Source organism: Limulus polyphemus, unplaced genomic scaffold (assembly GCF_000517525.1).
Source record: "Limulus polyphemus unplaced genomic scaffold, Limulus_polyphemus-2.1.2 Scaffold1169, whole genome shotgun sequence".
NCBI lineage: Eukaryota > Metazoa > Arthropoda > Merostomata > Xiphosura > Limulidae > Limulus > Limulus polyphemus.
This window is the reverse complement of record NW_013666779.1, coordinates 321,258-334,843: the sequence shown is the minus strand read 5'-3', so window position 1 is coordinate 334,843 and position 13,586 is coordinate 321,258. Positions and strand designations below refer to the sequence as shown.

General features: G+C 32.4%; 1 protein-coding gene across 1 annotated transcript in view; it reads right to left on the bottom strand.

Moving 5' to 3' along the window:
* Window positions 1–13,586, bottom strand: part of LOC111086530 (CDK5 and ABL1 enzyme substrate 2-like) — a gene marked incomplete at its 3' end in the record, with an annotated part of 59,001 nt that overhangs the window by 3,719 nt on the left and 41,696 nt on the right. The window contains exons 2-6 of the mRNA XM_022389717.1: window positions 10,111–10,241; window positions 4,050–4,176; window positions 3,662–3,748; window positions 1,208–1,340; window positions 187–400 (exon numbers count right to left, since the gene is read on the bottom strand). Of these exons, the coding sequence (XP_022245425.1) occupies window positions 187–400; window positions 1,208–1,340; window positions 3,662–3,748; window positions 4,050–4,176; window positions 10,111–10,241 (692 nt within the window). The remainder of the gene's footprint in view (window positions 1–186; window positions 401–1,207; window positions 1,341–3,661; window positions 3,749–4,049; window positions 4,177–10,110; window positions 10,242–13,586) is intronic.

Here is a 13,586-nt window from a genome sequence, read left to right as displayed (position 1 = left end):
AAACAAAGAAATGGTCAATTAGCTCGCTCAAAAAAAAAAAATCAGTCATATGTCATCAAAAATATTTCAAGTTGTAAACTTGTTTAATCATTAACAAAACTTAATATTGCAAAAAAGTACATGGCTGAAATGAATTACTTCAGGTTTTTTTTTTTAGCTTTAAGAAAACAAGCTAGTTTCATATACCTTTATCTACATGTAATACAACTCCTGGAGGTGTAGATGACAGGTGTGGATGAGGATGTTGACGAGCTCCTGTAACTAAAACAGGATCATAAGAGTGACATCTATTAAAGTGAAACTGAAAGTTTGAATGTCCAGTATGATCAGCATCTTGAGACTTACATCGACGCTGTAGGTAGTAGTGAGATGGTGTTAGCAGTTGACTAAATGAAATATCCTAGAAAATGTCAAGTTACACATTTCTAAGTTTTGATGCATGTAAAAGTACAAAACATATAAAACACATACATAAATTTACAAAATTATTCATATATTACAAGTCTTACTCAGAGCTGAATCAACACTGTTGTTTGATAATAGTCAAATCAATCAATCATGGTGTCCTCCCAAATTATGAGGATTGAAAACTATGTTTTGCTACTGACCTCTATTCTTTGCTGCCTACATTCACTATTCTAATTCAATATCCTCATATACAGCCTATTCTCTAATGTTATCGAGACAAGAGTCCTTGCCTTCCTCTCACTCTTTTTCTTTCAATCATATTGCAATTTCTTCCATCTTTCTTTCAGACCAAATTATACAAACAGCAATTGTCTTTTATCTATCAACATTCCTGTACCTCCTCCCCTAGGTTTTCTTTGATTGATAATAAACATTCTCTAAAATTGCTATCAATTATACATCACGATTTTCAAACCCTTCTTTGACAAAAAAACAACAACAAAGATTCAACATTTAAGCAAAATTTTATAGGTTTCATGGTGTTATCCGACACACGTTCCTTCCTATACAACTAATTTCATTATTATAAAGTGTTGATAAAAAGTGTGATTAAACAGGGAACAGGACATTTTTGAAGTGAAGTAAGAGATATGATCTCATTTGTATTATTTTACATTAAACACCATTGACAAATTTTCTTTTCAAATACTCAATTTTTCCCCTTTCTTAATAAGATTTTAAAATAATAATTTTTTTTGCTACAATTTTTTAAAGAATTAAAGTAAAAATCTGAACAAACCTGCCCATCTTCTGGTTTTTCAAAGCCCATTAAACTAAGCAAGTCTATTTGTTCAGGACTATCAGTAATAACTGACAGCTGCCGAGTTCCTGATATCTGCCGTTTTCTGCCACCATCCTGCTTTGAATCTCCTCTGAAAAGAATAAATATGCATTCATCTCTAGATCAACTATAACAGTAATAATTTATATGTAATTTTCTTTCCTTTCTATATACATAAATCATTGTTGATTAATATTTTTAAATATGTACTGTAAGTTTGATCTAAAAAATAATATATCAAACATATAACAACAAAAATTCCTTAAATATCTGTTGAAATATTATATAAAGCTAAACCTCTTAAGAGTAGGTGATAAAAACAGCATTCTAAGTATTTTTATTTCACTTTCCAAGCCTAGCCAGCTAAAAAAAAACATGAAAGTAACTTATTACTTATTTTAACCATTTCTGGACCAGAGGGGTGTCACTGATATTGATTCCTTGATTTTTTCCTTCTCACAGTGGAAATATTTAACCAAACTGAACAATACTTAGTACACACTTAGTAAAGAAATCTAATTTTGGCTTTAAAATATTCATACAATTTGATTTAGTTTTTTTATAAATTTTTTAGGTAGTGAAGTTTCCAAAATTTTGTTGCGAGGTCCATTTTTTGAAAAAAATAAAGTATTTCCTTTCATCTTAAAATGTAATTTTTTTTTATATTATTGATCACAAAATTCCATTTTATATATCCATTCAGTTTCAACTTGATTGATACTTGTTGACATTATTTAATTTGATATTTTATGTTGCCAATTGTAGTAGTCACCACTTCTAGCTATAAAAAAATCAATGCAAAGCGTGACAAACATTTATTAGTGACCTAGCATCTGACCTTTCAAAATAGTACCACTAACTTTTCAATGAATATTAAATTGTTTTTTTGTGAATATTATTTGAATAATAATAACTTAATAATGTTCAATAAATAAGGATTTGAGTCACTGGTATACTTTTGTTTTTGTATACCATACTTGTTAAACTTAACTATGCTCACCCGATGTTTTATAGTAGAAAACGATTTATGTAGCTAACAAATAAATATAATTTAACATGAAAACATTTTCAGGAACAAAAGAACATCTATAGAAATGATAAAAAAAGCACAGTTATGTGGTTTGTACCTAAAAAATCTAAATTTCTCACCACTTTATTTACACTACATAAATAAGTTATAATCTGCTCTATCCAATCATATTTGAATATTGTCTGCAGCTATTTTTAAAGCTGTTCATTAGCAACCATTCAGATAAAATAATACGACATTTAAAAGGATTGGAACTAAGAGTAGTAGTAATAAACCCACTAAGAGAATAGAAATCCCATAAGAAACAAAACATGGATAAATATTCTTAATGGATGACAGTTTGTTAGCTAATATAAATCTATGATTTGGGATGAGCAAGGAAATAAAAAAAACATTCATAAACACAGATGAGACTCCTCACAGATGTGCAGAAATGAAGATTGAATTTAAAAAAAAATTTCTTTCCATATTTCACTAAATTAATTACACATAATTTCAAAATATCAATTTTAAAATATTTTCAAACTAAAATGTTTTTAAAACAGAGATAGAATTATTATTTTTAATTTAATTTCAAAATTTATATGCACGTGTTCACTTGAAACTTGAAAAGAACTCTATGGTACAAATGGGGTTAAAAAAACACCAACAGATTTGTAATATACATTATAATAAAGAACCAAATCATTTGCTTAAGATGAGTCATAGTTAGATATTGCAAATGTTATCAATATTGGTGTCAATATTTAGTAAACAAAAAATATAAGTGTTTATAACTGAACATCCAGTATGTGAGCTGATGAGACTAAGTTTGGAAGATTGAGTGGGCTACACAGGGATGTCGTGGTTTTCTGCATTTAAGTTGGAACAAAAACAAATTTACTCTGATGAAGAGCTCAATCTTTTAACCTCAAAGAAAACTCACTTTACTGCTAAAATAACTCATCTATCAATACACAAAATAGCAGAAGCGATTATGTTTAGGCAGATACTACACTCAGCCAAGTTAGCTTCATTGAGCCTTCCTCAGCCACCTTTATCAACACAACTCACAAAAACTGTGAGGAAAAATGGCTTTATGGAATTGAAGAACCAGATCTTGTATTGTGCAACATGTGGTCACTAACACATTTTGTGTGAGAACTTGGATGGGATATGTTTTTTTTATTGCTCCATTAGCTGGAAACTAGTGTGAACTTGGCCATATTGGTGGTAAATTCAGATTACAGATATTACAAGAAATTCAAATCTCAATTCAAAATTTAAAAAGAGGGAGAAACTGGTGGAATGCTTTGTTTGGGAATCAACTCCATCAAACATGTTTCCCTGACTTAAAAGCTGGGTGTTAATAATACAAAAATTAAAGAAATACCCAAACTTACCGGGTGATTCCATGACTAGTTCGACGACTGTATGGTAAAGATGAAAATACAACAATAGGAGCTTTTTGTGAAGAAACCAGGACAACCCTAGCATGAAATAAAAAATATAAAAAAAACAATGAGATACAATAAGTTTACATTTCAGGAAAGGAATGACACTGTCACGGAATAAATATAGGTATTAAGTGTTCTTATGGAAGCTGATTAAACTTCAACTACGATGAGTGTCTTAAAAAAGTATATACCTAAAATGCTATTGGTTGTGCATAGAAGAATATTTAAAATTTCTGAAGAAATAAATAACATACCTTAAAAAAGTATATACCTAAAATGCTATTGGTTGTGCATAGAAGAATATTTAAAATTTCTGAAGAAATAAATAACATACCTTTCATCTTTTATGTGCTGTCCTTTGGGATTCTTTAGGTAACTAACTTCCACACCAGAGCCAGAGGAATCAGATAAACTAGTAGAAGTCTTCCGGCTGTGGCTAATGCTTGCACCTGAAAAGATCCCTGTGTCCAAAGAAAACTTATTAAAACTTTCAAATTGATAACACTTGTATCTGAACAACCCTAACTGTTAGAAAACTGTTAAAGAAGATAGCATTTTACTGTTTCAGGTGTGCTTACACATGTCCCCTAATTAATATTATGCTTAAATTAACATTGCTATAATATTAAAAACAAATAACAATAAACCACTTTGCAATATACATAATTAATGCAAATTCTGACAAACACATTATAAATTTCAAAGACATTTTGCTAACTGTAGCACACTAAAACATGTGTCCTCTCACTTAACCTTAAATGTTACCCACATACCCAATTTGTTTTCATTAGCACCCTCATATTTCTTCACATTTTTGCTTACTTAGAATTTTATCCTCTTAAAATCAGATCTTTCAAAAATTAATATGCTAAGTTTGATGAAAAATTAGATATCTTGCACATGAATATCAACAACTCATTGTATTAATATTTACTGAAAGGCTGTCTATCTTCCAGCATGAATAATCACATTCTAGTAAAATATACACAAAATCATAACTGTGAAAATGATCAGTTATTAGTAAAATATTAACAACTGCCACTGAAATGATTAAACTTCTGTTGGAAGAAATATGTAAATTGTTTAACATTTTATGTATATCACTTCAAAGAATACTACTAAAACAACAAACACTAGTTATTTTGTTATATTTAACACAAAACTACATAATGGACTATCTGCACTCTGTCACTATGAGTGTGACATAGTCATCTTCTAAACTTACATTAGACCTTAAATAAAGTCAATGGTGAAGGAAGTGAGTTCACTTCTTAAGTCATTGCAAGTTGCCACACACATCTGATGCATAAAACCCACAGTAGTTAATCAGCGGCTGTAGCGAAATAACTTCAGAAAAAATGGCTGATCCACTAAGTAATATTATTATGTATGAGTTAACATAAAACCAAAGTAAAAGTAAAGAAGGAAACCAAGTGAAAAAAAAATTTTGAATTAAACAAACAAATCCAAAGAACTTTGAAAATCATAAACATAGGAAGCTGGTTTAAAACTAGTCTGAAATATATTTATTATTAACAAAATCTAATAATTTTGTTGTATGGCAATTTACTGCAGTATACAAGTGTTCAAGTTTGTAGAAACATTAAAGTAGGAAATAAAGTAATTTATTACCATTACATGGACTGAACGTGGAGTTATTCTCACCATTTAATTTTTAAAAAACCACCAGTTACAATGTTTGGTGTCAGAAGTGGGGGTATTTTGGTGGAAATTAAATAAGATTTTGAATATATTTAAAATAGAACTGTAACTGTTGAAGACGATGACCATAAGGTCAAGTAGTGAAATTCAAACATTAGTTGAGATGAGATGATAAAATTAAAACAAGATCAAGAAAAATGTGATAGGAAATTAAAAGAAGACCGGGAAGAACGAGACAGAAGATTAGAAGAAAGAGACAGAAAAATTAAAGAAGACTAAGAAGGAATTTTGAGAAAACTGAAAGATGATCAAGATGAATGTGACAGAAATTTAAGACAAGAATTTTAAAAAATAAAAAAGACATAATACATAAAGAAGAATTAAAATAAAAATTTGATTGAAGACAAAACCGTTGAAGCTAAAGGGGATGTACAGAAAGATTGCAACAACAGATTTTAAGAACTGCAGAAGGACATCAGTGAAGTACAAAAGGACACTGCAAAGTCAAAAGCAAAGTAGAAAAGAGCATCATAAGAGGTAGACATCAGCGACAGAATAAAGCACCTGAAAAACAAATTATTAAATGTAAAAACTAAACCAGCCACACCTCTTTCTGCAACCAAAAACATCATCTAGACCATATATGCAATAGGCGAGCTTAATTGGTCTACACCTATTCGCACTAACTGCTGTGCTACTTGTTACTAAAAGACCTTCCTGGACTACTTCAACCATGACTATACCACATTTACTTCCAGAATTTAACAGGCCACTTTGATATCAGCCAACAGAGAAACCAATGGCCTATGAAGGGAAGGTAGCATAATAATCAAACCAGGCCCAGTCTCAAATAATTTCATAATGAACAATGGTATAGTGAACAATAAGCCATCCATCTGAGAAATGTAACAACTATCAATCTTTATTCAAAATATTTGGAGTGCTGCACCAGAAAGAAATATCCAGAACAAAGTTCCACAATAGGGTACAAAGGAAAGAAATTTGTGGAAGATTTGAAAAGGCTTACCCAATTATCTTATCTGGACACTCCTAGTGTAATCATGGACTCATTACTATATGACAAATTTATATACGCCATAACTGATGAGGATATGAGAATTAAGCTGAAGCAAAGTAGGTGTTTCTCATTAAAGGAAGCTCTCCAGGTGATGGAAAAAGAATCTTTTAAGATCACAGATAAGCAATTAAAGAAAACCATATTGAAGTTATGGGATCATCAGCTTGAGTAGTATTGAAACATCGACTTCCACCGATGACAGTTTGAAAAAAGGATTAATTAAATAACAAGTGACACAGAATGAAGGGAATAAAGTATAAGACAATAAGTGTTTCAAGTATAACTTGAAAATACATTTTGCTAAAAACTGCAAACAAAAGCTTGTAGGGACTAAGAGCTCCTCACAAAGATGACAAAAAGTATACATGCCAAGATTGTGAGGAATTAACAGTTGTTTAGACACCAAGGAGACAATACCCCAAGGATGAGTCTTGGAGCTCAACCAGATCAAATGAACAACCAAGGGCTAGTCATACATTGGGAAACAGAGAACAGCTGGACTTAAGGGAAAAAAAATCAGCTGAAAATACTTCATCTGCTCCAAATGAAATAAAGTTTGTTGTTTAAAGAAAGTAGTCAATTTGTTGGTGGGAAACCTTGCAGTACGTTGATCGACACTGATTCTACAGATATAACAGTTTGACCAGATTTGATAATGAAAGTTGGGAAACTGCCTCCAGATATGAAGAAAAAAGAGGGAGTGATGCAAACAGCAAGTGGACATAAAGTTGCAGAAAGAGAAAAGTTAAAAGTTACCATTATTGTAGGAAACTCCTCAATACCTCATGATATGTGGGTAATCAAAATAAAGGAAGAGTGCAAACAAGGAACCGACTTCCTGTGCATTACATGATTATTCCTACAAAAAAAGGTTAAACTTCTCATGACAACAAGAAGAGTATTCATTGTATCATCAAGAAGTGAAATACTCATAACAAGACTTATCAAAAATAAAATTGTATCTAGTGGCTAGGCTGTAATAGACCAAACACTGAAGTATATCCTAATGAATTAACGGATGGTAGAACTCTTGTGGATCTACGGAGAACATCAAAGATGTCATCATAAGGGCCAAGAATACAACAAATCAGAAAATCTGAGTCAAATCTAGATGGGGCATTGCAAGATGCTAGACTACACATTGAAAAACATAAGTAGTAGTCACATTTGAGGAAAAAGTAGGAAGTCTGATGTCAATCCCTTACATAAGGACGGCTTATCATCTCACTTACAAGATTTGTATGACCAGAGCTGTGGAGGTCTTACAACAGATTAGTGCTGGCAGTTATATATCTTGCTCATGGAATATGAAGATACTTTCTACAGTGAACCTCATGACTTAGGCTGAATGAGTAAAATACCTCACAACATTGATACTGGAGATTCAGCTCCAACATGTCAGTTAGCCAGAAAACTTCCACTTGCAAACAGGCTGAGGCTTTCAAAGAGATAGAAGCCATAAAGGAACAAAGAGTAATAGGACAGGGCACTATTCCTTGGGCATCACAAATTGTACTGTGAAAAAGAAGGATGGATGTACAAGGTTCTGCATAGACTTCCAGAAGGTGAATGAAGTCACAAAGAATGATATCTACCCACTACCAAGGGCTAACTCTACTTTGGATGCTTTATATGAATCAAAATCATTTTCAACATTGAATCTTAAGAATAGGATTGACAGGTGGAAATCAACAAAGTAAAGAGAAAACAGCCTTAACCACAGGAAATGGATTGTGGTACTTCGTTATATTACCATTTGGATTATGTAATACTCCTACTATATTCCAATAGTTAATGGAGTGTGCTTCGTCTGAACTATGCTGGAATGTTGTACTCATCTACTTGTATGATATAATCACACAAGGGAAGACCAATGATAATACTCATAAAGGGCTAAGAAAAGTTCTGGATCAGTTGAAGAAAGAAAACCTTAAGCTAAGTCCCATGAGGTGTGTATTATTCTATCAACAGTCAAGTTTCCTTGGACACATAGTCAGCAGAGACTGACTGCCTGAAACCAACCAACAACAAAGAGTCTTTAGGAGGTAAAAAGATTTCTACCACTGTGCTCTTACTATTGTTGTTTTGGAAGATATTTTTCTGGCAAAGCTCATCCTTTGCACAAATTACTTCAGAAGCCAAATAAGCTTTGTTGGACTGCTGCTTGTGAACAAGCATTTAACAAATTGAAGAAGGAATTTACTACTACTCCTGTACCGGTATATCAAACTCTGGAAGATCCACTCACTTTAAATATAGAAGCCAGAGATTTTGCAATGAAAGCACTTTAATCACAAGTGCAACACGGAAACAAAAAGTCTGCCTACTATAGCAAGGCAATGAATGTTCCAGTAAGGACGTATTGTACAAGTTGAAATGAGCTACTAAGTATTGCTTGAGCCTTAAATCACTTTCATCATTACCTATATGGACAGATTATACAGTTTTGAAGTGGCTGGCAAATTGTTGTAATTAAGAAGGACAAATAGCAAGATGGCTCTGAAAACTTCAGAAGTACAACTTTATAATCATACATCATCCTATATGGTTTGTTTGTTTGTTTGTTTAGAATTTCGCGCAAAGCTACACGAGGGCTATCTGCGCTAGCCGTCCCTAATTTAGCAGTGTAAGACTAGAGGGAAGGCAGCTAGTCATCACCACCCACCGCCAACTCTTGGAATACTCTTTCACCAACGAATAGTGGGATTGACCGTCACATTATAACGCCCCCACGGCTGAAAGGGCAAGCATGTTTGGTGTGACGGGGATTCGAACCCGCAGATTGCGAGTCGAGTACCCTAACCACCTGGCCATGCCGGGCCTCATCCTATATGGAACAGTGGAAATGTTGACACAATGTCCAAAGAACTTGTGTTAATGAAGAGTGTAAACACTGTGAGGAGAGAAAAGACAACCAACCTAATATACAGCAAGTACAGCCCAGAATGTAGCATCCACTAGTGATGACAAAGAATTGATGTGGTTCAACACCCAACTGGAAACTGCTTAGGCAAAAGATAAGCCCTTGAAACCAATTATTCAGTGGCTCAATGATAGTACAGAAAAGCCCTCATGGTAAACAGTCACTCCATACAGCCATAAACATGTATTGGGTATGGTGGGATCCCTTATGCTTACAAAATAGCTCATATTATGTCAGGAATGTGAAGATACCAGTGGACAAAAACAACAACTACAGTTGGTACTTCTCCAATTGTGTTGGACATCAAATAAGGAAATAAAGCAATTCATTATTTTTACACAGACTAGACATTATTTTCTCCAAATGATTTAAAACAACCCATCAATCAATGAATGATGTTATTGCAATATTTATTGAAACAGCAGAGATCTGTAACTTTCTGTCAATGAAAGAATGATGTATATTATATAGAAAACATTAATAATAGAGTCAACAAAATACTTTTGAATGTTAATTGCATTTATACTTTAACACAGTGACATGAGCAGATATCTTTTCTCACATATACAAGTTTAAAGGAGGAAAAGAGAAATAATTACTACACTTTATATTTTATCATACAAAGGGATTGATGTCAATATTTACCCTTTGAACACAAAATACCATTTTGCAAACTACAGGTGTACAAAAAGTTAACAATTACACAGGTTTATAACCTGTTTTCATTCCTACCTATACTTTCTGAGCTTTCACTTGTTGCAAGTTTATGCTGCTCCTGCAAAGAGGTCTGATGAACAAGCTGTTTCTTGCGCTGACTGAATGAAGCAATTCTGGCTCGTGTTTCAACAATTATACCCGAAACCCTAAAATAAAAAATATATTGTACTCAATAAATCAGTCAAGGAAAAAAAGGCAAGTTGAGATATGTAAGACCTACTTCAATTAAAAATACTTATGTATTATGATTAATTAGATAGTAATTTTTAAGTAGAAAGAGTCATTAAACACTAACACATAGTTGTATGAAGTTAGTGAGTGGTAAAACATAAACACTTATTTATTTATAAACATTAATAGAACAATTTTGAAAATATTACAAAATATGTCAACAGAAATTTGTTGTTTAAATAAATTATCAGTCCTATCTAGTGTTGACTGTTATGCTTCACTTGGAACACTGTACAGTTTGGTCTGCTTATCTAAGAAATGATACTGATTTATTGGAAAGGATTAAGAATAGGGGATACTAAGATAATTGTCCTAATTTAGTTTCTCTTTAGAAAAGAAGGTAAGAGGTGAACTTACTGATTTTAAAAGATTAGATAGGATCAAAAGAAAAAGGTCTAATTTGTTGTGCATATTTTGAAGACAATAAGATAAGAAGACAGAAGTTTAAGAACTGGGAGAAGCAGGCTAGACACCTGTTAAGACAGTTTTATTTTTCCAACAGGGTGATTGGATATTGGAACAAGTTACTGTCACATTAGTGCAGGCTTGCATTTTATAAAAGTTTAAAAGAGGAATAATAATTTCCTGAAAAGTAAGGTTGGGTTTAAGTTTTTAACTTAAAAAAAAGGGGAGTGGTGTGAAGGGATAACCTTGAGGACAATATATGCTTTTCCAGAGAAATCTATTATTTAAATTTACTTGTTCAAATGAATAATTTTGCAGTTTTTAGACTCATCTATTTTTCAAGCTAGCACCCCTTATAAATTGAAATGTTTCACCTCATATAAAAGTTGAAAACTTAAATTGTTGGGTTTCAAATAACAACATATGTATTGCAACAAAAACATGAAACATTGAAATATGGCAATATACATAATTTTTTCTACACTTTATAGTAAATGTAACATATACAAATAATGTGAATATGGTTCCTCCCCAAAAAACTAGAACTTAGTTTAATTGCATTAGTCAGCTTATGTTTTATAAAACAAACATAAAATCATACACTAAATGAAGTATTAGAAAAGGCAATTTTTTAATGGCTAACTTACTTACAGAATTGTCCATCATGTCTCCAATTAATATCCATAAATGGGGATTAAGGTATAGAAAGTCAACAGTCAATGCTCTTAAAGAACTTGGAAAGCAAACAATTATTAAAAGATAAGATTTACCTGTAGCTTTTGCAATTAGATTAGCATTTTTTTATTTGCACAGATGAGTAACATTGACAATAAACAACTGACAAAAGCAACGTAACTACATAAACTTCAGCTATTTGAAGTGTTTCAAACTACACAGTAACAACAGAACTCTTAAAAATCTACCAATCAATTACATAATTTTCATGGTCCTTTACATGTAAGTATATAAATTTAATAACATTAATTATAAAGTTTTACTTCCAAATGATACAGTTAAGCTGTAAACTATCATTAAATAAAAAGTAATAAAACTAAATTATCAAGTAAATTTAGTTTTAATTATTTATTTGTTAAATGGATAATACACTCCTGCATACAAAAGAAAAAAAAATGTTTCTCTTAATTCTGTCTTAAGTTACCCATCTTACTGTATCAGTCAATCGCTAGTGGATGATTAACATTGTACTTAACAGATGACATCACTCCAACTAAATCTTTTGATTTGCCCAAGTTAAGCATACATAAACTCAAAATGGATTGTCTTGCACAGTCTGTGTTAACTTGCAAGTTACAGATGTGTGCTACATGCGCTTTTATGGAAGAATAGTCTAAGATGCCGTGAACATTTCTGATGAATTCCATAAAGAGAGTACATGCTTAGCATTGAAATACGTTTTAGTACCACTCAAGGTATAAAGAACTCTCGAAGGATTATTGGTTTAGTCTGGTTGTTGTCAAGCGCAAGGGTATAGAAACTTGATTTTTAGCGTCATGATCCTGCTGACTTATCGCTGAGCTACTGGAAGTGTATGGGAGATTATTAAATAAATACGCCTTACGCAAGAAGAATAGGGGCCTAAACACATTTATTGGCTTTTCATCCAGGCTTTTTGCTTTTCTTTTACTTCACTATCAAGAAGTCTCTGTAAATGTTTCTACAGTGTGTTTTTTGATGCAACACTTGATGTGAAAAGTTAAATATTCACGTTTATGTATACATAAATAATAGCATATTATGCGAGTTAATCTTGATTTCTTTAAAGTTCTTCATCTGTGTATTACTATACGATTTATCCTTTATCAATTTTATAAACGCGAAATATTGGCCAGGCGTAACCCCGTGATTATTGTTATAGACTGCGAATCCGGGGGTCCATGGATCGCACTCCGCTCTTTAGGGCCTTGGGTACGTTATAAGAGTGACGGCCAAATCCCACTATTCGGTCACACAAGGTTATCTCAAGAGGTGGCAGTGGATGTTGTTGACCAGCTACCTTCCCGCTAATCTACAAGTTCAAACAAGGAATGTCTAACGCAGATAGCCATTGTGTACCTTTGCACAAATATCCAAAACAAAACAAACAACGCCACCTTTATTCTCAAATCGTTATTTGTTCAGCACGCAATTCGGTAGTTCATTATGGTATCTACTGCAAATAGTTTAAGTACAGCGTGACTGAGTATAATTGTTATATAAGTATAACTATGTAGTATAAGACAATTTAAATTGCATTTTAAGGTACTAATAGTAATTATCTGACTCAGAAGTGCAATATGGAAATATAAACGCCTTGCATTCCAGAGACAAAAAACTGACAAAACGTTTTGTTTTCTTTTGTTTCAATTTTTTTTCGCAAATGGCTGTCTGAACATGACCACCCCTACTTCTGAACTCTTAGAGGGAACTAAGCTAATGAACAGCATCTACCGCCGACTTTTGGGTTATTCGCATTTCGTCGAATGGTGGAAATTAACTGTCACTTTTACTCTATACGGTCCCAAAATGGGAGGCACGTTTTTGTTGTAATGTGTTACAAAACACGAACCTTAGAATTTAAGATCCTAGCACATTACTTACAAAACAGATCACGCCCAAAATATCCGGTAGAGCCAGATCAATTCTCCAAATTGTCTCTTAACAACATAGCGACTGTTACGAATAGTTTTCAAGGAAAGAAATACGAAAAAACAAGTAAATCTGCAATGTTTTTTAACAACTCGAATTAACTAAATTGTAATATTATATCTAAATAATGCAGATACCGACAATAAAATGTTCCTAGTTCTAACCCTTACATTACAGTTGTTGCGTCAGCGAGGTCACGTGTGTAGTGT